At 52.6% G+C, this 27758-nt stretch overlaps 1 protein-coding gene across 1 annotated transcript in view; it reads left to right on the top strand.

Annotated features, from left to right (window-relative positions):
• Foxk1 (forkhead box K1) overlaps positions 1-23631 on the top strand; it is a 58358-nt gene extending 34727 nt beyond the window's left edge. Inside the window, exons 2-9 of the mRNA XM_028756038.1 lie at positions 2810-2995; positions 15006-15162; positions 16635-16781; positions 17908-18101; positions 20214-20380; positions 20464-20748; positions 22093-22317; positions 23154-23631. Of these exons, the coding sequence (XP_028611871.1) occupies positions 2810-2995; positions 15006-15162; positions 16635-16781; positions 17908-18101; positions 20214-20380; positions 20464-20748; positions 22093-22317; positions 23154-23434 (1642 nt within the window). The 3' untranslated portion in view covers positions 23435-23631. The remainder of the gene's footprint in view (positions 1-2809; positions 2996-15005; positions 15163-16634; positions 16782-17907; positions 18102-20213; positions 20381-20463; positions 20749-22092; positions 22318-23153) is intronic.
• The last annotated feature ends 4127 nt before the right edge of the window (positions 23632-27758 follow it).

The raw sequence follows: 27758 nt of genomic DNA, 5'->3' as shown, positions 1-27758 counted from the left end.
CCTGGTGCCAGGGATCAAATCAGATGTTGTCTACTGTGGAGACATATGGTCCCCAACATCACGAAAGGAGGCCAGAGGAGGGAAGGTCAGTTTACCAAACATCTCCATCGACATCACGTATTCCTCTCGGGGTGTGTTTTACTTGGCTGTACTGCAGCCAGAGTCTGGGGCCTACATGTCCACAGCTGCTCTGGCCCTGAGGACCACTCTGGCTGCTCAGTGAGAGCCTCTTCCATTCGACTGTGTCTCTAGCTTTTAGAATCTTGATTGCTGGGGCTAGAGAGGTGACTCAGGAATTAGAGGTTATGTGCTGCTTTCAAAAGGACCACAGTTCAGTTCCCAGCACCCGCATCAGGCAGCTCACAACCGCCTGTAACTCTGCACGGGGTTGTCCTTGGGTGTGCATACACACACAGTTCTTTCACTGTGTGTTTCTCTCTCACACATACACCTCTCTCTCTCTGTCTCTCTGTCTCTCTCTCTTTCTCTCTCTCTCTCTCTTTCTCTCTCTCTCTCACACACACACACACTCCTCTCTCTGTCTCTCTCTGTCTCACACACACACTCACTTCTCTGTCTCTGTCTCTCTTTGTCACACACACACACACACACACTCCTCTGTCTCTCTCTGTCACACACACACATACACACACACTTCTTACATATAATCATGGTTTGCGCTGGCAGCCTTTGGAGATGGCTGTCAGTCGATCCTTCCAGCTTAGTTGGTGAAGAGACAGGAAGAAGGAAGAGGCCAAAGGGTGCTGCCCCATTTTCTCTGGTGGGTCCTGTCTGCATAGTAAGCCCCACTCAGAGTGTTTGTCTGTCAGTTGTACCCAGATGGCGAGCCAGGGAAGGCCTTGGAAACCTTCACCTCTCTCCAGTATTGGGCCGCAGTTCTTCAGGCCGAGCTCAGCCCGGCCCAGGTCCACAGGCTCATTCTTGTCACACCCACAGCCTGCTCTCCAGGACCCCTGTCTGCTGTGACCACAGACCTCGGCTACAGCCACAGGCTCTGTCAGGTAGTCATGAAGATTCTGAAGTGCAGGCTCTCAGTTTGACTCAAGGGTCCTTGCACCCTCCCAGCAGAGGGAGGGGTAGCATGTTATCATCCCTGTTCCCTGTGAGTAGAGAGGGAGAAAGAGACACATGGCAAAGAACCAGAGGAGATTTGTTACCATGACAACCTTTGTGCAGAACATGGGCTGACCAAGTGTGTCATGTGCATGCACACACATGCACTGTGTGCTCCCTGTTCATTCAGTCAGGCATTCTCAAGTTACCCTCAGCTAGCTCACTTACCCACTGGCGTCTCCCAGTCAGTCCCCCCCAGCTGTCATCAGACATGTGCTAGATGGCTGGTAAATGCTTACAGATATGTAGGCCTGATGGTGCACAGACACAAGAAGGCAGCTTAGAAAAAATGACTGATGGGTTCCGCAAGTTCAAATACTGATGGAGGCGCTGGGGTAGACAGCTTGGTGGGTAAAGTGCTCACCGTACAAGCACGAGGGCCTGGGGTTGATGTTACACACACTCACACACACACACACACACAGCCAGGCGTGGTGGCACGTACTTGTAATCACAGCACAGGGGAGGGGCGGGGGGCTAGAGTCAGAAAAATCTCCCAGCCCCACTGGCAGCCAGCTTAGCCTGTAAGCAAGCCCAGATTCCCTAAACTGAGGAGGGGAGTGCCTGAGGAATGAGGGGCCCCCCCCCCCCCCGTGATGTCTGCCCGTCCTTGTGTGTACGCCACTCCCGTGCGGGAGGTGGTATTACTGGGCCTCGAGATGCAGAGCGGGGTAGGGGTGACATCAGATGTTGTGTACCCCAGGCTGCCCCGAACTCACCCTGTGCCTTACGACGGCCTCAAAGTCTTTTTTTCTCTTCTTGTTTCAAGTTGTATATATTTATTGCATATGTGTGGGAGCACAGAGGCAGGCAGATCCTGAGCTTGCCAGCCAGCCAGTCTAGCTCAGCATGAGCCTCTGGTGTCCATACACCGACACACTTACACGCGAGTGCGTACACACACACACACACACACGGAATTAGAAGTGAGGAGGAGCCTTCAGCAAATCATGCTCATTTCCTAGAGATAGGGAAAGTTGCCCACCTTGTCTGAGCATGGGGTGTGGTCTTTGGGATGGGAGGGGCCTCCATGGCTGCTCAGAGTCAGATCTGTCTGTCTGTCTGTCTGTCTGTCCACCTGTCACTCAATAGACATACCAGGCTCTAGGCTTGTAAGCCTCAAGTTTAGTGAGAAGCCAGTTAGAGAACACAGACACGAACACACACATATACATGCATATGTGTGTGCACACATGATCACACCCTGTCTGTGGACTATCCCTCTACCTTTATGAGGTGGCACTTGTTTATACTTTGAAGGAATCTGCCTTTAAAATCTTGCAATAAGCCGGACATGCTGATGTGTGCCGGTCATCCTAGCTATCGCTCAGGAGGAAGGGCAGGAGGGTCTCAAGTGCCAGACCAGTCCAGAGACCTTGTCTTCTAATGAATGAATGAGTGACATCTACACAAATGAGGCAGGACCCATTTAACTGTTTGCTGCTGGGGTCAGGAACCACATTCACTGTCACCTCTGCAGTCCTGGCACGTGGGAGCTCCGAGAGTGCGTCTCTGTAGCACCTGTCTAGGGATATTTATATCTTTTGCTCACAGGCTGAGCACAGCTGATGCCAGTGTTCCAGGAGCCCCTGCAAGCTTGCCCTGTGGGTGGTGGAACTTCAGTTCCTGTACCCAGTGACCTTGTACCTGACCAGCCGATGTCCTCCCTTTACAGATGCACCTTCCGGTTCCCGAGCACAGCCATCAAGATCCAGTTCACGTCCCTGTACCATAAAGAGGAGGCCCCAGCATCGCCCCTGCGGCCACTCTACCCACAGATCTCCCCACTGAAGATCCACATTCCGGAGCCGGATCTCCGGAGCCTCGTCAGCCCCATCCCTTCCCCGACCGGCACCATCAGGTGAGCAGGCTCTTGTGAGTGCACCAGGGGACCTTGAGATGGAGCTAGACTCTGGGAGATACTCCTGCAAGGGAAATTCACCCTGAAGTCACCACCTGTCCAGGTTGCAGATTATGAGTTAGGTTCTCCTAAAGCAACTAGGAGAATAGGTGTGTGGCCCAGTCCTGTTAACACAGCGCTCCAAAGGCTGAGGCAGGAGGATTGTCAGTGCACGGCCAGCCAGGGCTACATGGGCATTCAAGAACATCCTGGCCCCTCAGTGAGAGAGACCTTATCTCCAGAGCAGATAGGCTGGGACATAGCTCAGTTGAGTACTTATGTGGGGCCTGGGTTCACTTCCCAGTACATCATAAACTGGGCATGGTAGTGTATGCTTGCGATCCTGGAGGCAGGCAGGGCAAGAGAGGCTGTCATCATCTTCTGCTATGTGATGAGCCAACCTGGGCTACACGAGACCCTGTTTCAAAATAGAGAGTGCGGGGGGTGGGGGGGGGATTCGGATTCTGGCCAGTGTTTTTTAGTGAAGCAGGATTCCCTCCCGCTCCCTCACATGTTGTGATGTTTCTGAAAGTGCTGTGCCATCTGTCAGGCCTGGGCCATGGCACCCCTGAGCTCTGTGGCTCCAGCCCCCACTCACGGCACAGACCAGCCCTGTAAATATGGTAGACATGGCCGGCACTCTTGTGACAGTAACAAGAGTGGTATACTCCTTGTGGAGTAGGAGGTGGGAACCCACAAAACCCTGAGAGTTACTTTCCAGCAAAGCCAGAGTTCTGCTGTCCCTGAGCCCTGGCCGTGGGTCACTCCTATAGGCACCCTCACTCAGTCCCCAAGGTCACACCTCCTACTTCTCCAAGGCAATGCTTGATGCTAGCTAGCTCTTAAAAACTTTCTTTTTTTCCAGTGCTAGGAATGAAACCTGGACTTTTACACATGCTAGGTGTACTGCTTGGTTTTGTGCAATAGAGTGTTCCTGTGTTCCAGAGGCAACCAAGGTTGTACCTGGTGCTGGCAGCCAAACTTAGTAGTGTAAGAGTCACCCGGGTGGTTCTGGTTTTGAAAGCATGTCGGGGCGTGGAGAACAGCTGACGCTTGGCACCGTGGAGAAAGGCTGTGAGAGCCACTGTTGCAGCCTAGTTACAGCCAGGGACCCCAGCAGTTTTGGAGATGCCAGTGCCATGGGATGACCACCAATAGCCCATGGTGGGTGGGGCCATCCTTGGGCAGGCAGGCCTGGCACTAGGGCAGTAGCTAGATGTGCAGGCAGGAGGCAGAGGTGGGGATGGACCTGAGGCAGGCTTTGAAGCCTTGAAGCCCATCCCTAGTGGCATTCTTCCTAATCTTTCCTAAACATTCCACCACCTGTGGGCCAAGCATTCCGATACACGGGGCTGTTCTTATTCAAAGCACCACACTGGGTTAGGGCTCTGCCGACAAGGCGCATGCTTGGGTAGGTCAGATTATTGCAGCTTCCCGAACAGCCGCGTCCTCCAGGCTGTGAGGCCTGCGGTGATGGCAGAGGGCTCAGGAAGGTAGTGGTGAGACCTGACAGCCATCCTGTGCTCAGCACCACCCTGTGTCCTTCAGCCCTGTCACTTCATCAGAGATTGCTTTTCTCCAGCCTCTCTCCAGGCTGGGATTCACCCTGTTCTAACACCCACAATACATACGCATGACCCATTGTCTTCTAGGTGTTGAACTTGGATGTAGCCCAAGGCCGGTCTTAGAGCCCAGGATTAGTCAAAGCAGTACGGAGACCCTGTGTGTGGAACTTGCTTTGATATTGTTTCTTTTTAAAATTATATTGATTTATTTATGTATTTATTTGTTGGGAGAGGCATGTGAAGGCTGGAGGATAACCTGTGGGGAGTCTTTGCTCTCCTTCCCACCATGGGGTCCTGGGGGTCAGACTCAGGTAGTAAGGTTTGACAGCAAGCACCTTTCTTTACCCGTGGGGCCATCTAAGCCCCTGATTCAGTGTTTGAGACCGAGTCTCACTGCAGCTAGGGCTGGTTCATAACTCAATATGTTACCCAGGCTTGCCTGAAACTTGCAGTACTCCTCCTGCCTCAGCCTCCTAAGTGCTGGGATTACAGGTGCAGGTGTTTGTTTGTAAAATGATTCAGTCAGTGTAAGAGACTGAGGGTTCCTCACAAAGCCCCTCCCACCCGTAGTTCAAGACACTCATTGCCAGGGCTCATGGCTCTCAACAGTTAAGAAAATTGTGGCCTGTTATTTACATGGGAAATCACGTGGCTTTGAGCAAGCAGAGGATGCTTACATGAGGAACAGGTGGGGCAGCCCTAAAAGCAAATGCTCAAGACCAGCTTAGGCTACTGAGTAGGGCCAAAACTAGCCTGGGCAACACAGTGGTACCCTGTCATCCTGTAATAAGAAGAGGACTGGGATGAGTTCAGGGGTAGGACAGACACTTAAGGAGCCTGCAAGGCATCCTAGGTTAGCCGAGTATGGCATGGTGGCACACACCTGAAATCCCAGCACTTGGGAGCAGAAGCCAGAGGATCTGCCAAGGCCAATCTGGTCTACATTATGTGTTGTAGAAACACCAGGCCTACATAGTGAGGCCTCATCTCAAAACCAAAACCAAAAACAAACAAACAAACAAAAAAATGACTTTGGTTCAATATTCAGTACTAGGGTGTGTGATTGTGCGATTAAAAAGGGTAACTTTTAGTGTTATTTGTTTGTTTTTGAGACTGGATGTCACTTTGTAACTCTGGAATTCACTAAGTATCTGGCCTCAATCACCCTGTGAGAATCTTCCTCCTCAAAGCTGTGGCTAAAGGCACAGCTAGCAAGCCGCTTCATAGAGTGCTTTTCATGAACATACAGATAAAGAGGGGCTGGAAGTGGGGCTGGGTTGGAGAGTTTGTCTGGACAAGAAGCCCTGCAAGATCCTGAGCACTGCGTGTAACACCAGGCGTGCTCAGGTGGCTGTGCCAGCCTCAGCTCTGGTCAGGTGAAGGCTGGAGGATCAAAAGCTGTGTGTCGTCCCCAGCTACATGAGAGCTTGACACCAGCGTGGAATACAAGAGACAAACAGCAGCCAGCTGGTTAAGACACTGGCTGAAGGTCGGGTGTGGAGTGGCTTTTGGTCAGGTGGCTTAGTGGCGGTAAAGACCCCACCCCCACCCCCACCCCCCGCAGAGCAGCTGGTGCTCTGGTGTCCCCAGTGCTTCCTTGGAGTCCCGACTTTGTGTCCGCCACATTCCTGGTGCTGCTGGAAGGGAGCAGGCCCTTGGCTCCTCAGAGTTCCCACGGGCGCTCGGTCACTCGGCTCCGTGGTCGCTGTTGATGGTGGCTTGGGACCTGGGCCTTTAAGTGTTGCAACAAAAGATCTCTGTTGACATCCGTTTATCTCCACACTGAGGAATTCCATTGAGCTTTTGTGTAAGCTCCGCGGCTGCAGGAGGTTCGACTGCCAAGACTTTCTCAGTTTGAGTTTCTGTGTAGGGGTGGAGCCCACGTGTTTACAAACACGCCCTGCCCTTCCTCTCCCAGGCAGCGGGAGCCAGGGTGGGGCAGGCTTGGGGAAAGGGTTTGACTTCCCAGCCCGCAGCCGTAGGCCCCGCCCTGCGCAGTCAGCTTGCCTAATTTGGTGAGCTTTGCTAGCGGGTCCCTATTGGCCGACCTGGGCACCGAAGGCTTGGGGACCTCCCAGCTGAGGCTCCTCCCTCCATGGAGCGGATCCCAAGGCTTGGTACCTGCCCCATGTCCCTTTGCCTCCACTCCACCCCCACCAGGCCGGCTTCACTTTGCTGGGCGGCTCCTTATTTCCCAGGGCTGATTGTTCCGCTGTGGTTTTGAGTTGTGTGTACGTTGGTTTTTTTGGGGGTGGGGGGTGGGGTGGGAGTGGGAGGGCTGTCCCTGCCTGCAGGGCTCCGCCCAGCAAATGAATGAGCTCTTTGAAAGAAACTGCAGCTTAGGCAGTGTTTTGACCTTTCTTTCTGTGAAGAGCAAGTGATTTAGGAACGCTGGGAACTGGTTAATCATTTGCGGAGGGTACTCAGGCTAAAGCAGGCTCCATGGGACTACACTTAAGCAAACTGCTATAGCAGCCATGAAAGTAGCCTGCAGGTCCCAGCACCAGGCATTTGTCAATGATCCCTGCACTCTGGGCGCTGAGGCAGGAGGATTGTGAATTTGAGGACAGCTTGTCTAGCTGAAACTGGGAGCTCAGGGTTCGGTTCTGTGACAGACCCTGTCTCAAAGTTAAGATGGAAAGGCTGGCAGGATGGCTCAGTGAGTAAAGGTGCTTGCTGCTGCTGCTGCGCCTGAAGACCTGAGTTCGAGTTCCAGAAGCCACATGGTGGAAGGGGAGAGCTGAGTCCTAAAGTTGTCGTCTTCCGAACTCAGGCTGTGCAGTGCTGTGCCCTCCCCTACACACACACAGATAGCAAAGGCTGGCAATAGTGATGGGAGTGAAGGAAAACCGCATCCGACTGAGATCCCTTGAATCACGGGTCTTTAGGACAGTTCAGCTTCATCGCAGGCTAGTTTCAGTCTCCTGTGCTCTCAGATTGGAGGGCACCCCGGGTCTGCATCGGAAGTCTCGCACCCCACCGCACCCGCCCCACCCCTCCCCCAGCCTTAGTTTCACTTGCTTGTGGTTTCAGTTACGCACAGTCCAAAAATATCAAGTGGAAAACTGCAAAAATGAACAAGTTACAAGTTTTCAATCGAGCGCGGCATGGCTCCTCCCTGTGTGTGACTCTGCTCGGTGTATCCGGTGGGTGGCTCCATTACCCAGTCTGCACTGGGGGCTGGGGGTGAAGCTCCGTGAAGATCACTTAGCCTGGCATGTCCAAAGCTGTGTTGTCCATTAGTACCGGGGTGGGGGTGGGGCGGGGTCAAATTCAGGCATGCCAAAGACCAGCAGTAAGTCCTGCTGGTAAGTGACAAGGCCCGCACTTTGTCACGGGTGTAGGAGTGTAGGAACCAACGGTGTGTATCTGGCTCTGTGCTGTCTAGGGCTCCAGGTACCCATGGAGGTCTGCACATGTGCCTCTGCAAAAGGAGCCTCCCAAGTGCATGTCTCCCTGGCAAACGTTGGTGCCTCCTTCAGGGTGTTAAACCTTCCTGTGTTCTCATTAGAACTTCAAGGCGACATAGAGTGTTCTGGGCACTTACGGACACTGAGGTCTGCTGTTTCCTGTCCCTGTCTGCACCAACAGGCCTTACCTTGTTTTCTTTCCCATCTGACAACTTGTTGGTTTCTCCCCACCAGAGGGTTTAGGACCCTCCATGTTCCTTTGGCCTGTCCCTACTGCCTGCATGTCCTCTCGGACCATCTAGGGTGCTGCAACATTGAGTCTCGAGTCAAGCTTGGTGGGAACCATCCCAGTTCTGGGATCCCAGCAGCTGCATCTGAGGTGTGTGCCTGTGTGTGCCTGTGTAGTACCACCTGGGCCCTGTCTGATCAGCCTGCTGGGTACTTTTGTATGATCACTGTGTCTGCACTGGACAGCCCTCCCTCCCCAAATGTCCCACTGGTGAGAAGCCTTCAAAAAACACAGAACTGGCTTGACAGAAGCCAGAGAGTCCGGATCCAGTATCAGACCCCACACCCCCACCCCAAATATAAGGCGATTGCTCCCCCTCCTTTCTTAAGACTGCCTAAAAGTAGCTAATATTGGGCTGAGCTGATCTGTGTTGAGGCCCTGAGTTCAGATCTCTGGAACCCATGCAAGGATTGACACCATATGGGCCAGCTAGCTGAGCCATTCTCTGCCCTCCACACCTGCACTGTGGCATGCACATTCCTGTACTCACACACGAGCATGCATGCGCACACATACATGTATATATAGATATATAATTACATACACACATCATATACACATTTTTTTGTTTTTCTTTTTTGTTTGTTTTTTGTTTTGTTTTGTTTTTCGAGACAGGGTTTCTCTGTGTAGCCCTGGCTGTTCTGGAACTCACTTTGTAGACCAGGCTGGCCTCGAACTCAGAGATCTACCTGCCTCTCCCTCCCAAGTGCTGGGATTAAAGGCATGCGCCACCACCACCCGGCTTTTTTTGTTTTTTCTTTTCTTTTCTTTTTTTAAGATTTATTTATTTATTACATATGAATACACTGTAGCTGTCTTCAGACACACCAGAAGAGGGCATCAGATCTCATTACAGATGATTGTGAGCCACCATGTGGTTGCTGGGATTTGAACTCAGGACCTCTGGAAGAACAGTCAGTGCTCTTAACCACTGAGCCATCTCTCCAGCCCTTGGTTTTTCAAATACACATATTTTTTAAAAGAGTACTTACTATCAGGGTGTTTTCCACCTTGGATACTTTGTGGTTTCAGAAGCAAAGTTAATCTTTTGAAGTAGCTCTGGGGACTTAAGTAACATGACACTTACCTTAGGAGAACACATTCTTTTTTTTAAACATGTATTTATTAGTGTGCGTGTGCACACATACCATGGTGCACCCTTCTACCACGCAGGTTCAGGAAATTGAACTTGGGTTGTTTGTCAGGCTTGCCTGCAAGCACCTCACCTGCACAGAGCACAAGCGTTCTTGAGGATAAGTCTACACTGTTTGCCTCTGAAGATCTTCCTTCTCTGCTCTTTTGGTTTGTTCAAACTCAGCAATAAACGGTGGATGTTGTGTGGCTCCCATTGTGGAGGGACTCCCCCAGGACCCCTCTGGCTTCTCCCGCACCGTGTGCCCTTTGCCAGCATCCTTCTGAGTCACGGATGTGGGTGACTGTTCCTTCTTTGGTCTTGGCTCTCGTGTTTGGATTTCACTTTTCCTCGTCTCCCCGATAAAATTGCATCATCTTTGGTTCAGCTCCTGTCAGCATTTCCTATTGTATCTGTGTCCTAATTATGGGGCCGGCCATTTCCTTCCTTGTACTTTGTCTCATTTTTCCCCTTCTTAGGGGTTGTAATTCCTCTTTTCTGTTTGGTCCAGCATGCTCTGTGTCCTGCCTCCCCAGCCCAGCCCTGGCTCTGCCTCTCAGGAGGCCCTTCTGACCCCCAAGTGGTCTTCCTCCTCATCCTAGACTTCTCGGGAGGAAAGGCTTCCAGCCCGGACTCACATGCCTTCCTCTTTCTTGAACTACTCCTTCATTTTATTAAGAAACATTCTGCGCTTACTTCCTGAGTAAGGGTCTGTCAGAAGCATTTTAAAAAAGACCACCTAGCCAGCATGGCGATTTGTTCCCCTTAAAAACAAACAAACACTGTTGAGGAACTGGAAATTGAATTGAGGAGTTAACACATTAGGCAAGTACTTGATAGAGGCTCCATGTTCTCGTACCTTAGCTTCCCGAGTAGCTGGGATGACCAAGCCTGTGTCAAAACCCAGCAAATCCCCAGGATCCTCCTGTCTCTGCCTCCCCATGCTGGGATGACAGGTGCCAGCCGTCACACCCAGCTTTTTGACATGGGTTCTGGACATCAAATTCAGCCCTTCATACTTATGTGGCCAGCACTTTACCAGCTGTGATAACTTCCCAGCCCTGGCAGCCCTTCCAGACTGTAACCCTCCACCCCGAATTTTGACAGTACTGTTCCCCTGAGCCCACCAGCAGTTGTAGTGTCTCCTCACCGGCTGTGAGGCTGGCACTGGAAGGAAGTGACCAGAGGCTGTGCTGCTGACATTGACAAGGTGTTGGCTTGAGGAACAGCAGCGGTGGGGTGGGGACTCCTTCAGATTCGGCAGTCTGAAATCTGCTCACTGTAACACAGTGCAGAAGTGCAGTGGAGTTCAGGGTCTCCTTCAGCTGTGTAGCAAGTTCAAGGCCAGCTAAAGAAAGAAACTGAGGCCCTAGGTTCTGCAGCACTTTTGCTAAAATTGGAGTAATACAGAGAAGATTAGCATGCTCCCTCCCCTATATAAACAAAAGAAAGAAAAGAAAGAAAGAAGTGACTGAGGCAGAGGCAGGTGGATTTCTGAGTTCGAGGCCAGCCTGGTCTACAGAGTGAGTTCCAGGACAGCCAGGGCTACACAGAGAAACCCTGTCTTGAAAAACAACAACAACAAAAAAAAGCAAGAAGTGACTGCCTGTATGGCTGCCAGTGCCGGTGGGGCCCTGGACACCTGAGCCAGGCAGGGGTGGTTCTCGGCACGTCTGGGGAGTCCAGCAAGCCAGGCTCCAGGGTGTGGCCCAGGCTGTCACAGGGCCAGCATGAGATTATCAAGGTTGCTGCTGGAACAGGCCAGGGCCAGGCCAGTCCCCAGGAGCTGACTGGCACTCACAGCCTTCAAGCTTTCTCATTGACTCCAGAGTGTGCATACCACCAGGCCCACAACATGTGTGTGTGTGTGTGTGTGTGTGTGTGTGTGTACATGTACATGTACTCCTCTGAGGCTCTTTTCGGGTGTCCTGTCTGTTGTTTGAGACAGACAGGGTCTCTCAGCAGACTGTCAGGGTCTCTGACAGGCTGCTCCTCGTAGTCTGACTCCATCACACCCTCCACGTCAGCCCTCACCAAGCCCTGGCTCTCTTCTCCCAGAGTGCAGCCAGTCAGTTTGTTTGGGGGAATGAGTCCTGGGTTCCCCACAGGGAACACAGGTCTGCCTCCCATGGGAACATGGGGCTCCTCTCGAAGATGTCTGTGACCCGCACTGGAGCCGAGTGGCCTTGTGGGTTCCTCCGTCGTTTCACTGTGGCTCTGTGAGGACGACTTTTAGGACACACTCGTTTTGGTTTTGTTTGTTTGGGTTTGAAAGGCAGAGTCAGTCTTGCTGCAGTAGCCTGGTCTGCAGGCTCCAGCCCTCTTGCTTCTGTCTCCCAAACACTGGCAGGTCACCCCTGGAAATTTCTGCTCACCTGGTCAGGGTCACCTGACTCCCATGGTCTCAGTGGGCTATTTCATGGCTCTGAGACCTGAGCCCCAGCAGCAGGTTGCCCTGACTCAGGCCCAGCTCTCTCTTTGTAGCCTGCTTGCAAGGATGGTTCAATGTGGTGTACTGAGAAAACATCTCTTCTGGCGAGCCTCTGCAGAGGCTGCTGGGAAACTGCCATTACAGACTCAGGACTGGAGCACTCAGGGCAGGAGCCAGGCTGGATCACCTGAGGTTGCCTTCTGGGGCGGGGTGGGCCAGGGGGCAGGGCCATAAGCACAGACTGAGCCCAGAGTCTCACACATGCTAGGCAAGCACTCTGCCACTGACCACACCCGAGCCCCTCTCTTCTAGATAAGTGCTCTACAACCAAGCTACTCTCTCAGACTGTTTCGAGGGGGAGGATGGGGGTCAGTGAGGACAGGATGGGACTGAGTTTCACTCACGGTTTCCCAGGTTGGACTAGAACCCATTTCATATCCCAGACCGACCTTGGGCTATACTCCAGCCTCAGCTTCCCCAGTAGCTGGGACAACAGGCCTGCAACCATCAACTCTTGTCTCTTGACTTTTCCTGGTTCTAAGGTGGGCTTCTGCCACACCCTGCGTGCCTCTTCGTTTAACCCATCCCGTGGGCCATGAAGAGCTTGACTTTGGATTTCGCACTTGGGAGTGAAGGTGTGCAGGACACTTCCTTGAGAGCAGGTGGCACGGCCTTGCTGTCCGTTCTCCATTACTCTGTGGCCTTAGAACAGGCATGAGATCACGAACACCCAGGATTGATGCTCTACCATCTCCTCAGCTTCACACAAGGACAAGCCCAACACCCCACCTCCACCTCCGCTGGGTGTCCATGGCCTGTCACTAGGAGGTGTGCTATGTTCCCTAGTGACTTTGCAGTCCTGTGGTTACCAGTGAGACTTGATGTCTCTTGTCATTGGGGTAAACTCTGAGGTCATTAATGGGCCCTGGCCTGAGGCCGGATGCCATGCACAGCGCAGGGAAGCACTGCTGTGATTCTCCAGTGACGAGCTATCACCCCTGTGCCACATTTCTCTTGACCATGCCTTTGCTCCAAGTCTACCTGTGAAGCCTGGCTCTTAAAACAATCTTCATTTGCTTGTTTGGTTGGTTTTAAGGCAGGGTCTTACTATTATGCCCTGGCTGGCCTTGAACTCACAGAGATCTGCCTGCCTCTGTCTCCTGAGTGCTGACATTAAAGGAGTGCTATGCACAGAGAAACCTGATTTTTGAGTTTGTGGACATTGGAGTAAAATTGGGTTTATATTTTAGATTCAGAACTAAATTCAGACTGGTGTGGTGTGCACGCCTGGGAATCGCCACATGTGGCCATGTTGGATGTTCCAGTCCATCCTAAGCTCCATGATGGGGTCTTTTTTTTGTTTTGTTTTGTTTTTGTTGTTGTTTTTCGAGACAGGGTTTCTCTGTGTAGCCCTGGCTGTCCTGGAACTCACTCTGTAGATCAGGCTGGCCTCGAACTCAGAAATCCGCCTGCCTCTGCCTCCCAAGTGCTGGGATTAAAGGCGTGTGCCACCACTGCCTGGCTCATGATGGGATCTTGTCTCAAGGAAAAGAGAGACTTAAATTCAAGCCAGGCGTGTGGTACATGCCTATTATGTTTATGAGGCAGGAGGATGGTGAGTTTGAGACCAGCCTGAGCTGAATAGCAAGACTCTCTTTAAAAAGAAAAAGAACCGCAGAGAAGTTCCTCCCTCTCAGCTTGCCGATTGTTCTTTATGTTTGTGGCAAAGCCTCGGCTGGGCCTGAGGACACGGGACCGGGAGGAGGCCAACGGAAATTACCAGATTTTAGAGGTGGTCAGAAGGAGAAGAGAATATGAAGCCTTGGGCAGTGGTGGCGCACGCCTTTAATCCCAGCACTTGGGAGGCAGAGGCAGGCGGATTTCTGAGTTCGAGGCCAGGCTGGTCTACAGAGTAAGTTCCAGGACAGCCAGGGCTACACAGAAAAACCCTGTTTCAAAAAAACAAAAATAAAAATAATAAAAATAAAAATAAGAGAATATGAAGCCTTAAACTGGAGACTTTAAGATTCTATGTGGCATGCACCCCTCCTTCCTACAGAAGGGTCGTGACCCCAGAAGGAATTTACTCTCCCACTATGCCTCAGCTTGCTTTTTGCTCAGTCCTGAGCAGCTTTCAGGAAGAGGGAGATCGGCCAGCAGCCACCCACAGGGTCACATCCCAGGCCTGAGGGACACTGTGCAGGCAGAGGGCAGCCATGTCAGAGAGTGGTGGCCTGACACTTGTCATTTGCAGCCAGAGGTATTGGTGGACGTGACCCCTACCCTCTTCAGAGTTGATTACTGTTCCCTATTAGAAAGGTTTTATTTTTTTAACTTTTACATTACATTGTATTTATTTGGTATGTGGTGTGTGTGTGTGTGTGTGTGTGTGTGTGTGTGTGTGTGTATACCTGTGTGCCTATCTGTACCACAGTTTACATGTGGAGGTCAGAGGACAACCTGTGGGAGTCAGACTCTTCCGCCGTGTGGATCCCCAGGGTCGGACTCAGGTGGTCTGCTTTGGCAGCAAGCATCTTCACAGGCTGAGCCATTCACGGGCCTACTAGACAGTCTGTTAATCAGTTAGCACACGCATCAGTCAGCCAGCCAGAGCCCTGGGGTCCAGGTGGCCTGGCTGGGTCCACTGCACAGCCCACAGCTATGTCACAGTGGAGCTGATGGCCCAGGGCAGAGAATTCTGTGTGCCCCCTCTTCTGCCAGCCAGCAGACCTCACCTCACCTCACCTCACCACCACCCCACCCCCAGGCCCTCCCTCGCCTGTTTCAAGTTCCCTGTGTGGAGTTACTTGCCATCCAAGCCTGTTCTTAGGTCGCCATCTTGTGGTCACTTTTATGCTAGCCATGCGTTTGCTGAAGCAGCTGAGGCTGCTGCTTTCTTGCTTATTAGAACCTCTGGCCTAGCTTCCTGCAGCTCTGGCTGTGGCCTCAGAGGAGTAAAGCATGTCTGTCCCCTCTTGGGTTTTTTGGTTTTATTTCTCCAGCCTTCTAAAGCTAGTTGCCCTGAAATTTACCAGTAAGGCAGAAATGACACCTCCATCCATCTTCTGTGGGGATTCGGAGACAGTGTCCCCACCCAGAGTCCTTCTTCCCAGGGTCTCTGACTATGTTTTTTCTTCTCTCTAGTGTCCCCAATTCCTGTCCAGCGAGTCCTCGAGGAGCTGGGTCGTCTAGTTACCGCTTCGTCCAGAATGTGACCTCTGACCTTCAGCTGGCCGCAGAGTTCGCTGCGAAGGCAGCCTCTGAGCAGCAAGCAGACACGTCTGGTGGGGACAGCCCTAAGGTGTGAACCTCAGACTCGTTGTTATGGTGACCAAGACTCCGAAGCAAGGGTCCTGAGAGTGGCTCAGTCAGGGTATTGAAGGATCTGTCTACCCATGTTGATTCCCAAACGTGAGCTTTGCCATTACAGTGAGCTGGAATCCTGTCCCATTGCAGTCAGCTGGAGTCCTAGCATTGCAGTGAGCTGGAGTCCTGTCTCCCACCCAGGTCCTTCCTGTTCCATCCACTGCTAGTTAGACATTTTCAGGGTTTAATGGTAGTCTTTAAGACAAATAACACATTTGTCTCTCTTTTCTACCCACCCTCTTTTTTACGTTTTTCAAGACAGGTTTCTCTGTGTTACTCTGGCTGTTCTGGCACTTGCTCTGTAGATCAGGCTGGTCTCAAACTCAAAGAGATCTGCCTGCCTCTGCCTCCCAAATGCAGAGATTAAAGGGGTGTACCCCTACTACCTACTCCACTTATCACCCTCTTTGATGGTACTGGGAATTGAACCCAGGACTGATTCTTCAGCAGGCTATACCACCAATTTTCTTCTTGCTTTTTATTTTGGGGCAGAGTCTCACTAAGTAGCCCCAGCTAGTTTTGAATTTGTGACTGTCCTGCCTCCAGCTCCTCAGTAGTTACGATGACTGGCCTGTGCCACCAGACCAACCACATTTTTTTAAAATATAACTGTCTTTGTTCCTTTCCACCTGGTAGCTAACAGTGTGCTGGGGAGTGAGAAACTCCAGAATTCAATGATTCAAAACCTGTTTTCTCTCCCGTGAGGTGGGACTTGGGATGTCTTCTGTTCCTTTCCTTCCTCCATGTGTCTGGCTGCACGCACTTGCATATGTGCAGCTCTGCTAGTCCACACTGTGTCTTTCTCAGCTCTTTTTCACCTTATCTTTTGAGGCAGGGTCTCACTGAACCTGGTGCTCACCCTGTAGACTAGGCAGGCGGCCAGTGACTCACTGGGATTTCAATGTGTGACGTCATGTCTTTCCTCTCTCATGGGTGTTGGGGATCCAAACTCCAGTCTTCCTGCTTGCGTGATAGGCTCTTTATGCACTCAGACATTTCCCCAGCCCCTCGATTTGTTTTCTGCTTTTTTGAGAGACTCCTATAGCTGAGGCCGACCTAACACTCAGAAGTGCTGGACCACAGCTGTGCATCACACCTGGCCAGAGGCACTGTTCTGAATTTTTTTTATTGTTGTTTGGGGTTTTTTAGACAAGGTCTCAACCATAACCCAGGCTAACCTCAAAATCAAGATCCTCCTGCCTCAGCCTTCCAACAGCTGGGAACAGGTGCAGTCAGTCCATTGTCCCATTGTTCAGCAAACATGCTGGTGGATGAGTTGGGCTTCCAGGGTGACTTAACGCGGCCACTTTGGTCTGTGTCTGGAGTGGGTGACCTGGGTGGGTGACCTGGGTGGGTATGCTCTGTCCTGGTCCCCATTCGCTGTCTTATGTGAACTCTGCCCTCCAGGACGAGTCGAAGCCACCGTACTCCTATGCGCAGCTGATCGTGCAAGCCATCTCCTCGGCCCAGGACAGGCAGCTAACACTAAGTGGCATCTATGCCCACATCACCAAACATTACCCTTACTACAGGACTGCTGACAAGGGCTGGCAGGTGAGGCCCTGGGAGCCTGGGCAGACCCCATGCTTCACATAAGCCCACTGTAAGGAGGTACCCAGCAGTTTCCCTGGATGACGAGCAGTATTACCGTACTTTGTTGGTGTGCCAGAGCCGTTATAGAGCTGTTTTCATCTTGTTTCTGTACAAAGGTCCAAGTAGCCCAGGCTAATCTCAAACTTCTTACATACCCAAGCACGCACTACCAACTGTGCCACGTCCCTGCCCCAGAATGAATGCCGTTTTATCACTTTCCCTCCATGCCTGATTACAAGGTTTTTTTTTTTTTTTTAAGTTCCTTTTAGACAGTGTCCCGTGCTATAGCTTAGGCAGTCCTCCTGCCTCAGCCTCTAGTGCTGGGATCACACTCTGAGCCACCACAATGACCTGTTACTGATGGCGTCTGTGCTTCCTGCAGTATAACCTCCATGACTTTAGCCATGCATACACACATCATTTCCTGCAGCAGTCCACGTGTGTGACTTCTGTGCATTTTATCTCTCGGAGGCCATGAGGCCTCTGTGTTACACGTAATTGGCCCGGATTGAGGTATTTGATTCTTTTCTTTGTAGTTAGCATTCTCTGTTGACTAACTTATCCAAAAGAACCTTTGTTTCTTTTCTTTTGAGTCAAGGTCTTGTGTAGTCCAGGCTGGCTTTGAACTTTGTGCAGCCAGCAGTGAACCTCCTGCATCCACTTCCTGAGGGCTGACGCTACAGAGTGCACTCCCTATGCTCCTTTTGTTGGGTGCTGGGGGCGGAACCCAGGGCTTCCTGAGCACTAGGCCAGCACTATACCAGCTGAAACACAACCCCAACTCCACAAGGAGCTTTTCTGAGCCAAGGGCTCATTGTATAGCCCAGGCTGACCTTGAACTCGTGATCCTCCTGCCTCTCTCCTCCATTCCTGGGTTGATCCTGCACACTTGTCTGCTTCCTCCACAAAGAGCAGTGAAGGATTTTGCTGTGTGGAGTTGGAATAGCAGACACTACCCTGTGCCCCACACATTCCCCAGGGAGGGTGGTCACCTGCAGCCAGGTGCCTGTCACCAGTTCCTGCTGCTGTCACCAGGTCTGCCCTCTGGTGCCTGTGACCCACAGACATCTCTCTCTGTCTCCTACAGAACTCTATCCGACACAACCTCTCTCTTAACCGCTACTTCATCAAAGTCCCTCGGTCACAGGAGGAGCCTGGGAAGGGCTCTTTTTGGCGAATAGACCCTGCCTCCGAAGCCAAGCTCGTGGAGCAAGCATTCCGAAAGCGGAGGCAGAGAGGTGTTTCCTGTTTCCGCACCCCCTTCGGGCCTCTGTCCTCACGGTAAGCTCCCTGGCACTGTCTAGAGGTTAGACACCCGGGTCACAATGGTGGGGGAGGCTTAGTCCTGGAGGACTGTGGTCTGTGTGGAGGACTGTGGTCTGTGTGGAGGACTGTGGTCTGTGTGGAGGACTGTGGTCTGTGTGGAGGACTGTGATCTGTGTGGAGGACTGTGGTCTGTATAGAGGACTGTGGTCTGTGTGGAGGATGGATTCTCTTGGACTCTTAGCTTTCTCTCTGCTGCTTTCTTCCCATTAATTATTCTATAGCCTCCTCACAGCTTCCCCTCCACCTCTCCTCCCAGTTCCACCTCCCCTCCCAGTCCTCCCTCTCCCCTCCTCTCCTCTCATACTCCCTCCCTTTCACCTCAGAAAAGGCAGGGCCTCCCATGGACGTCAGCCCGCCTTGGCGTTATCTAGCTGTAGGACTAGGTGCATCTTCTCCTATTGAGGCTTGCTTAACAAGGCGACTCAGTTAAGGGAAAGGGATCCAGAAGGAGGCAGCAGAGTCAGAGACAGTCACTGCTCCTGTTGCTGGGGAACACACATGAAGACCAAGCTACATGCTCATTACATATGTTTAGGGAATCTAGGTCTGTCCATGTATGCTATCTGGCTGATGGTTCCATCTCTGTGAGCCCCTACAGACCTAGGTTTGTTTATTCTAGGCGTTCTTGTGGAATCTTTGATCCCTATGGCCCCTTCAATCCTCCTTCCCCCTCTTGGCTGGGTTTTAACTCAAGACCAAATCTTACTTTGCAGGCAGGTTGGCCTTGAACTTGTGATATCCCTGATGGCCTTGCAGGCATGTACTATGATGCCCACCATGATACCCAGCTCTCAGCTTTGGTGCTTCTTGATGCAGTCAGTGAGGTGGCCGCTGGCTGCTTTCATAGTGTGTGTAGGAGGCTGAGCCAGCCACAGTTTGTCCAAAGAGCAGGGTACCTGAGCCGTTAGGCTCTCCGGCTGATGTTGAGACCTTGAGCTCCCTCTACTATTAATGGAGCCATGCTGGGAGCATAACTTGTCTGCTGGCAGCACAATTGGATGGACGGACTCCACCACTAATAGCTCCACTGGGCCATGCACCTGCCTGACAGGTAAAGGCTATTTGGACAGTTCTCTCTGACCACTTGTGGTCTACAGGAGCCAGTACTTCTAAGGACAGCTGTTGAGCCTGCCTGTGGTCACCAGCAGATGAGAGACTCCTAACTAGCATGGGTCAGGTGGCCAGCAAGTGGCAGACACTCTCAGTACTACAGGACAGCAGAGCCTAATACTTGTGACCCAGTGTCACACTGAGCCTGGGAGGGGCTTCTTGGGTAAGAGTGCCTGTGTCTGCTCTGCCCTCTGGTAGTTCTTAGATATCATAGTCATTGTCCTGGCCATCCAATACCAGTCTAGGTTTTGTATAGTACTGGGGTTCAATCACCAGCCTCCTCCTGGTAGTCAGGGCTTGCTGGAGGATGTAAGGCCGGGCCAGCATTCCACCACTGAGCTGCAGCCCAGCCCTGTTTGTTTCACTTTTCATTCTGAGTCAGAGTTGTCCAGACTGCCCTTGAACTCATCCTGTAGCCCAAGCAGACCTTGGGCTTCAGATTCTCCAGCCTCCGCCTTCCTAGTAGCAGGGATGACAGACCTGCATTGTTATACCTGGCTGCAAGCTTTTTCTTCTGACATAGGCTCCTGGAGGATGGCAGGACCTTTTAGGCAGTGAATGTTTCAGAGTATGCGGTTGCTAGGATACAGTCTGTCCTTCACCCCTCAGCCTGTGTAATGGGGCACCTACCTACCCAGCTCCCCACCAAGTGCAAATAGCAATGCTGGGCCTTCATCACCAGGGAAAACTTCAGGGAGCTAAGAGAGACGCTCCTGCAAGTATGGCGTGGACACATGGGGAGATGTGGGGTGGATCCCAGGAAGTACGGGCAGAGACATGTGAGGTGCACCTTAGAAAATATTGGGCAGAGGTGGTGGTGGATGATCTGTATTCATAGAATCATTGGCTCAGATGTAGGGGCAGACATAGGATGTATCTTAAGAATTGTTGAATGTGGTGTAGGGTGGCTGTGAGTGTGCCTTTGCCACCTCCACCTTGGTGTATCTCTCTTCTCAGGAGTGCTCCAGCTTCACCCACCCACCCTGGACTGATGTCCCCTCGTTCCAGTGGCCTGCAGACCCCAGAGTGCCTGTCTCGGGAGGGCTCCCCCATTCCACATGATCCCGACTTGGGGTCAAAGTTAGCCTCTGTTCCAGAGTATCGCTATTCTCAGAGCGCCCCAGGTAAGACACAGGTTCATCCTCTTCCTGGATGTGACACACTGGAAGCTGCCATCCACACCACTGTCCTCTATGTCGTCCTGCAGGCTCCCCTGTCAGCGCCCAGCCCGTGATCATGGCTGTCCCTCCCCGACCTTCCAACTTAGTGGCTAAGCCTGTCGCCTACATGCCAGCTTCCATAGTGACCTCACAACAGCCCTCAGGACACGCCATCCATGTGGTCCAGCAAGCCCCCACTGTCACCATGGTGAGGGTGGTCACCACTTCCGCCAACTCAGCCAATGGGTACATCCTGGCTAGCCAGAGCTCAACCGGGACCTCCCACGACACAGCAGGCACAGCCGTGTTGGACCTGGGCAACGAGGCTCGAGGTAACTGGCTGCAGCTTCGTCCAAGCAGGGTCCCAACACATTTGTCACTGTTAGGCAGAGTGAGCCTGGGCCAGCAGAGAGGTGGGTCTTGGTTATTGTCTTCCTAGACAGTTTAGGGCAGCGTAGATTCTCCCTGAGGAATTAGTTCTTCCTTCACTGACAGAGCACAAGGCTGTTTATTTAAATTTTGTTTCATTCAAGGGGACATTCAGGATGCAGTCCTAATATACTTATTTAGAAGACTGGTTTTATTATTATTTTGTGTGTATGGACGTTGTGTGTCTGTACCACAGTGCCTGAAGAGGCCGAAAGGGGGCATCAGATCCCCTCCGACTGGAGTCGACAGTTGTGAGCCACTGTGTGGACAGGCTTAACCGCTGGGCCATCTCCAAGCCATTCATTTCTTTTTAGACAGTTCCTCAGTATGCATGCATCCCTGGTTGGTCTGGCTTCAGACTCACTGTCACCTTGCCTCAGCAGTGCTGAGATTACAGTCCTGTATCCCGTGTCTACCTCCAAAAGAAATCTGGTCTTAGGGAGCTCTGGCGTTGACATTGGAGATACACGAAGTTTTGTGAAAGGCAGCCTCAGAAAAAAGTGGTATCTCGGAAAAGTGGTATCTCTTGGTCATTATCCCCACTGGGGACCCAGTTTCAGTATTATCTCTGTGCCTTAATAGTGTTGTTCTAGAGACCGGCTCGGCCTGATGGCATAGGCTCAGCCTGATGGCATAGGCTTGTTTACCCAGCTCCTACGGAGGTGGGCCCAGCTTGGGCTGCTCGACAAACTCAAGGCCAGCCTGTGTAATTTAACTAGACTTCCTCTTTTAAAAATTAGAGGCGGGGGGGGGGGGGGGGAGGGGGGCTGGGGATGAGGCTCAGTGCCAGAGAGGTTCAGTCCCCGCCAGCAGGAACAACAGAGCAGTAGTAATTACAGTCATAGAAATGACGTCTCAGCAGCACAGACAGTCACAGCAGATTGTCACACTCTAGACGATACCTTTTGCCACACAGATTAACTTTGGGTTGGTTGTAGTTGAAGGTATAATTATGATTTTATTTATTTTCATTTTGGTTTTGGTATTTGTGACAGAGTCTTGTGAAGCCCATACTGACCTTGGACTCACTCTGTAACCAAGGATGAACTGAAATGCTCGATTCCCCACCTCCACTCCTAGCATGTTCTAAAACCCTGTTAGTTCAAACCTATTTCCAAGGATTTTCTTGGGAAGCCCTCTCCCAGTGCTACCCCATTCCCCAGCCCCTCAGCCAACCTCATGCTGGCCACTGGTGGGACTCCGTGGCTGGGGCCGTGTGTGGTTCTCACTCGCTTTGTGTCCCACAGGTTTGGAAGAAAAGCCCACCATAGCATTTGCCACAATCCCTGCAGCCAGCCGGGTTATCCAGACGGTCGCCAGCCAGATGGCCCCAGGAGTCCCTGGACACACAGTCACCATTCTACAGCCGGCTGCACCGGTGACTCTTGGACAGCACCACCTTCCAGTCCGGGCTGTCACTCAGAATGGAAAGCATGCTGTCCCCACGAACAGCTTGACTGGCAATGCTTATGGTGAGGCCCCAGCCTGTCTTCAGCCTGAACCCAGCACTGGGGAGCTGCCCTGAGGCAGCGCGGCTCAGGGCAGTGCCTGCTTTCCCCATCCACTCGGGTCAGTGTCCTGTGCACCTGCTGCGTGCCAGGCACTGAGACCACGCTCAGGAAGGAGCACCAGCAGGGTGACCCAATGTCGGCTAGGGTGACAGTGAAGGTCAGAGGAGGAAGTCAGGCAGCTCACAGGGTGCGGTGCTGCTGACTAGGCTTCTCTGTGCCCAGGCATGGTAGTTATTTTTCTTGTTGCTGTAATAAAATACCTGTTACCCAAAGCAACTGAAGGAAGGAAGGGAGGGAGGGAGGGAGGGAGGGAGGGAAGGAGGAAGGGAGGAAGGAAGGGCCTCTTCACTTGGAAGGTTCAGTCCAGCGTGGCTGGAGGCATGGCAGCAGTCGGCAAGCAGAGAGGTCCTCGGCTTGCTTTTCACATTAGCTAGTCCTGGAAGCCAGCGTAGGATGGTGTCACCACAGCCAGTATAGGTCTTCCCTCTTCGTGACCCTGATCTAGAAGCCACCTCACAGACACGTGCAGAGGTTTGTTTGCCTTGCAATTCTAAATCCCACTAAGGTGATATAAAGACTGGGCATCATAAAGGCACAAGAGGGGAGGGAGGGACATCCTCGGGGTGATGGAGGCAGCAGGGGAAAGGGCCCTGGGTCCAGTCGGGTGTCTGACTCAAACTTGCTGTAGGCAGGGAGAAGGAGCCTGTATGAGGAACAGAGAAAGAACTGTGGCTCTGACTTTACTGCTCAGGTCAATTAGTGGTGACCCTTAAGTAACCTTTTCTTCCTACCACCAGCCCTCACCAGCCCCCTGCAGCTCCTGGCAGCCCAGGCGAGTTCATCCACGCCAGTGGTCATCACCCGGGTGTGCGAGGTAGGGCCTGAGGAGCCAACAGCAGCCGTCTCAGTGGCAGCTAATGCCGCACCAACCCCAGCCATCTCCACTACCACATCTGCCTCTTCCAGCGGGGAGCCTGAGGTCAAGAGGTCCCGGGTAGAGGAGCCCAGTGGGACAGGCACCACACAGCCCACAGCTATGGCTGCCAACGCCCCTCAGGGCCCAGGGACCGGTGAGTGAAGTGTCACCTGCAAGAAGGTGGAGTGAATCTCACGCCACAGGAGCCCTAGTGGCCAGCAGCTGCATTCAAGGACCGAATGGAAAAGCTCTTGTGCGGGTGGCCGCCATGCTCGGACAGTTTCCTTTTTATCTCCTGTCCTCCCTTGGTTTGAACCAAACAAACACATAAACACGTTCAGACAACTTGATTGTATGAATATGGGGGTTCTGTGTGTTTATTTACCCCTCTCTCATGCCATCGCCTCTTCCCAGTTCTTGGGGGAGAAGGTCTAGCCCAGCTCCTCAGGAATGGATCCCAGGCAGCACCCTGAGCCCCAGGACTGGACAGAAGCACAGTGCAAACCCAGGCACCTCTCCTTGGGAGCGGGTCCATGGACTTCCTGTTTGTGACTGATCCTGGAATAGACCAGAAAACAGAGAACAACAAGAACTTCCCAGCCACAAGCTAGGATACAGAGCCCTCTCCCCAAAAGTAACAGAGGTTGTGGCATTAATTGGGATCAGGAAGGTCTACTTTGGCTTTGGACCCTAAATATTTCTTTCACCTAAATATGGAGTCTGGGCTCATCTCAAACCTGAGACACACAGAGGGGCCCATGTGTCTTTGAGGGTCCCTTTTGCAGACAACGAAGCAACAACAAGCCGAGCACTCACCCACACCAACCCCTGGTGAACATGCCGCTCTCCCCGATAACTCCAAGAAGGACGGGCGGCTCCCACGTGGATGTATCAAGTGCTTTGGGTTGAGAGTCAGCCCAGGGCCAGGGCCTACAGCATTGGATGAGTCCAGAGCTGCAAGCTACAAGCGGATCTCCAGGGAAACCTGAGCCAGCTCCAAGGCCACCTGCTCAGCAGGGAGGATGATGGTGCCAGCAGAGGACAGCAGGGGGTCTGTGATGATCGGCTCACGAGTCTCCTCCCTCCCAACCCCCGATTCCAGTTTCCTGAGAACCCCAAGACCTGTTCAGTTTGAAAGTGGAAACCCTCTCTTCTGTCTGAAGCTGGGGTCCTTGGTCGTTATCCTCTGGAAAGGAAGCTATCTCTCCGGACAGCAGTCGGTGCCAAGTTTGATTACAGTGAAGCAAGAACCAAAGCATGGGTGTCAGCTGAAGACGTGGACCTGGGGAGGTCCCTTTGCATTCTGGACAAGTGACCAGCAGCACTTTAACATACACCAAGTCTCATGAGCAGGAGCCATTGACCGTTTCCCTCTGTGGAAATTAGAGTTGGTTTTGCAGAAGCAGTCACGGGGCCTGCGTGACAGGAGACATCAAGGCAGCCAGAAACTCAATGTTGGTCCTCCCGGAGGGTGATCCATCAGCAACTGGCAACAGCTTGGACAGAGAGCCCCAGGAGTGACGGCCCTGACCTTGGTATCCAACCACCCGCCAGCCAGCCACCTCTCTGCCTGGTGCTGGTCAGAAGAGCCCAGAGGGCCCTGTGAGCAAAGAGCAGGCCAGACAAGCAGTCTTTGCTGGAAAGGACTAGACCTGGAGTCTGTGGTCACAGCAGAGCAGGTGATCAGGTTGGATAAGTCCAAGCTCCCCTGTATGGCTGCTGCCATTGAAGCCACCAGTCCCCCACACATCAGGGGCCAGTGTGGAGGGCCTACCTCCTCCTGAGCTATCCAGAAAGTTCCCCAGCCAGTCCCTTCTGTAGTACTAAGCTTCAAGCTGGAAGTAAGCTGTGTTTCCAAGGCCTCCTGCCGGTTGCCTGGGAGGTTTCAGAGGAGTGGGGCTGGCATGACAGTGGCTGGGGGAGGGTTTTCCAAGTAGACCTGCCCCTTGGAGTGGGTGGAGGGCAGTCTCACATCTCCCTTTTGTACCTGGCATGAACTTCTCTCTGTGTGCCTGGCATGAGTGTAGGGTTAGGGAAGAACGAATGGGGCGGAGCTCTGAGTTGCCCAGGGAGCTGAGGTGACAAGGGACATTGGTGAGCTGCTGATCTTCTCCTCTGTCACCTTTACTCCAAGGCTGTCCATGGTCACCCTCTACGCCAGATTAAGATTGTGGATGGGCATGGTAGGCACTGTGTGCGGCCCCTGCCTGGAACTCTGGGTCACCAGTTGCCACATCTATCATCAGGGCTCCTCAGTCTGGCCCTGAGCAGGTTGCTGTCTTGGTTCCTGAAACATTGTGGGCTCCATGCTCTGAGGCAGACCTCACCATTACCAGGGGTGTGGAAGGATGTGGAAAGAGTGGGAACACGCTGTCCCAGGACATGGCCTTAATGCCCAGCTGGACAGCTTGAGCTAGACAGGAGGAGGCCAGTCTGCTGCTGCTCTGGGGAGTGGGTTTGGTCATCTACTGAGCAGCATCCCCAGCTCGTGCCAGCTTCTGCCCACAACCCATAGCCATAGACCCCAAATGGCCAGTGCTCAGGTCAGGGGTGCTCCCATGAGTTCTTAGCCACCAGGTGGTGTTGAGTTAACTAATCTGTGGACGCTAGAGCTGGGATCAGGAGCCAGGAGGGCCATGTCCAGCCACTGTGTGGACCATGGCTGGCAACCCTGGAGCACCCCACTAAGCCCTGGGTTGGGGGAACAGTTCAGAAACAGATGTGAAGCTTGGTGACCTGTTCGTCAGGGCACAAAAGGTTCCAGTCTCTGGCACAGCTTCATCTGAGCTTGTCTTGTTTTGGTGAGTGTCCCCTGGTAGACCAGGTACCTGACTGTCCACACATCTTCTCTCCTCTGTTTCATATCCAGCACTCTTCAGACTCATGCTGCAGGCAGAGGAGGTCACCATGGTGACGGGGAGTGAAGAGACCCCGCCTGGGAGCCTGCCTGCTGGCTCTGTTATTTCTCCCCATTTTCCTTCCTTCCTCTCGCTCCCTTCCTTCTCTGTATTTCTCCCTTCCCCCTCTCTCCTGTCTTTCCCTCCCTCCTCCTTGCCTCTTCAGTCTTCCCACCTCAGCTTTTAGCCTGGCATCCAGGGCCTGACAGACATGTCTACACTGTTGGCTCTTGGAGCCTTGCCTTCATGCAAGGTGGGGAATCTGGCTCACTGTCCATGAGGAAGCCCCAGGGATGTCCCTTGCTTTCTGCGCTCTTAAAATCTAGGGACCTATCACCTCCCCAACACATCCTGCAGCACCGGACCCACCAGGACTCGAGGTAGTAGGCACTGTTCATCTTTCCTCTGAAAGAAAAAATGGCTGTCTACAATATTCTGGGCGAGCCGGAAGTGGGCAGAGCCAGGGGATGGAGTCAGTGTCCTCCTTTATAGACAAGGGGACCCCTTGAACAGTGGTAAAACAGTGTAAGGTGGGCTTAACGGTTAGTTAAATGCAAGAAGGACTCCTGCCCCATAAAGAGGAACAGGTGATGGGTGGAACATTACTGTTCTTCCTCAAAATCTTCCAACTTCATGTCACTCAGGTGGCATTGCCCACCCTGGGCACCCTGGGCACCCAGTCCCTCCTTCCCCAGCTGAACTGCACAGCGCCTGCTTAGAGTCAGTAGAAAGGGATTTGAGTCTCAGTTCTGGTGAAAGATCGACCGCTCGTGTGTGGGAAATATCACCTCCTGATCAAGAGTACCAAAGTCACCACAGATGGCCACAGGGTACCCCTTGTTTTAGGTCAGGGTGACAGAGCGGTTGCCTATATCCTCACCTCCAGTCTCTCAGAATACCTCTGCTTAAAAGCAATATTATAAAGGATAAGTCAAGCTGTTCCAAAGATCGCCAGTGCAGACACAGGCTTCCCTCCCGAGCAGGGCCTCTGATGAGTGCTTTGTGCTTTGGCTTGTGTGTGGGGGGGTGCATGGCCAAGGCCTTCCACCTGCTGCTTCAGTCCTGTTCCCGATTTAATGTTCCCTTTCATCTCGGGAGTCTTTGCACCCACTTGCTTGTTGGGCTCTGGGCTTTTTGTTTTGTTCAGGGGAGGGTGTTGTTTTGTTTTGTTTGGGGTTTTGTTCGTTTGGGTTTGTCCTGCGAGGGGAGAGCTAGGCCAGTGCTCTACCACTGAGCTGCACTCCCAGCCCTTTCCATGTTTTAAACTTGAGATGGGGTCTCACAGAGCTGCCCAGGCTGGCCTTGAACTCCCGGTCCCCTTGCCTCAGCTTCCTGAATTTCTGGAGTAATGGGCCTACATGCTGCCATGGCCCAGCGCTATTTGCCTTTTGTTTTGTTGTTTGTTTCTGTACCAAAAGCTGCTACACTGGTGACACAGCAGGGTGTGGCGTAGGTGCCCCCACAGACTGGCATGTGGCACCCACTTCCCACAGCCTGGGGACTGTCCAAGAGACTTGTTCCTGGGGTTGTCACACCTCTCTCTCTCTCTCTCTCTCTCTCTCTCTCTCTCTCTCTCTCTCTCTCTCTCT

This window comes from Grammomys surdaster, unplaced genomic scaffold, assembly GCF_004785775.1.
Source record: "Grammomys surdaster isolate TR1022 unplaced genomic scaffold, NIH_TR_1.0 126109, whole genome shotgun sequence".
NCBI classification, from domain to species: domain Eukaryota; kingdom Metazoa; phylum Chordata; class Mammalia; order Rodentia; family Muridae; genus Grammomys; species Grammomys surdaster.
This window is presented reverse-complemented; position numbering and strand designations above follow the sequence as displayed.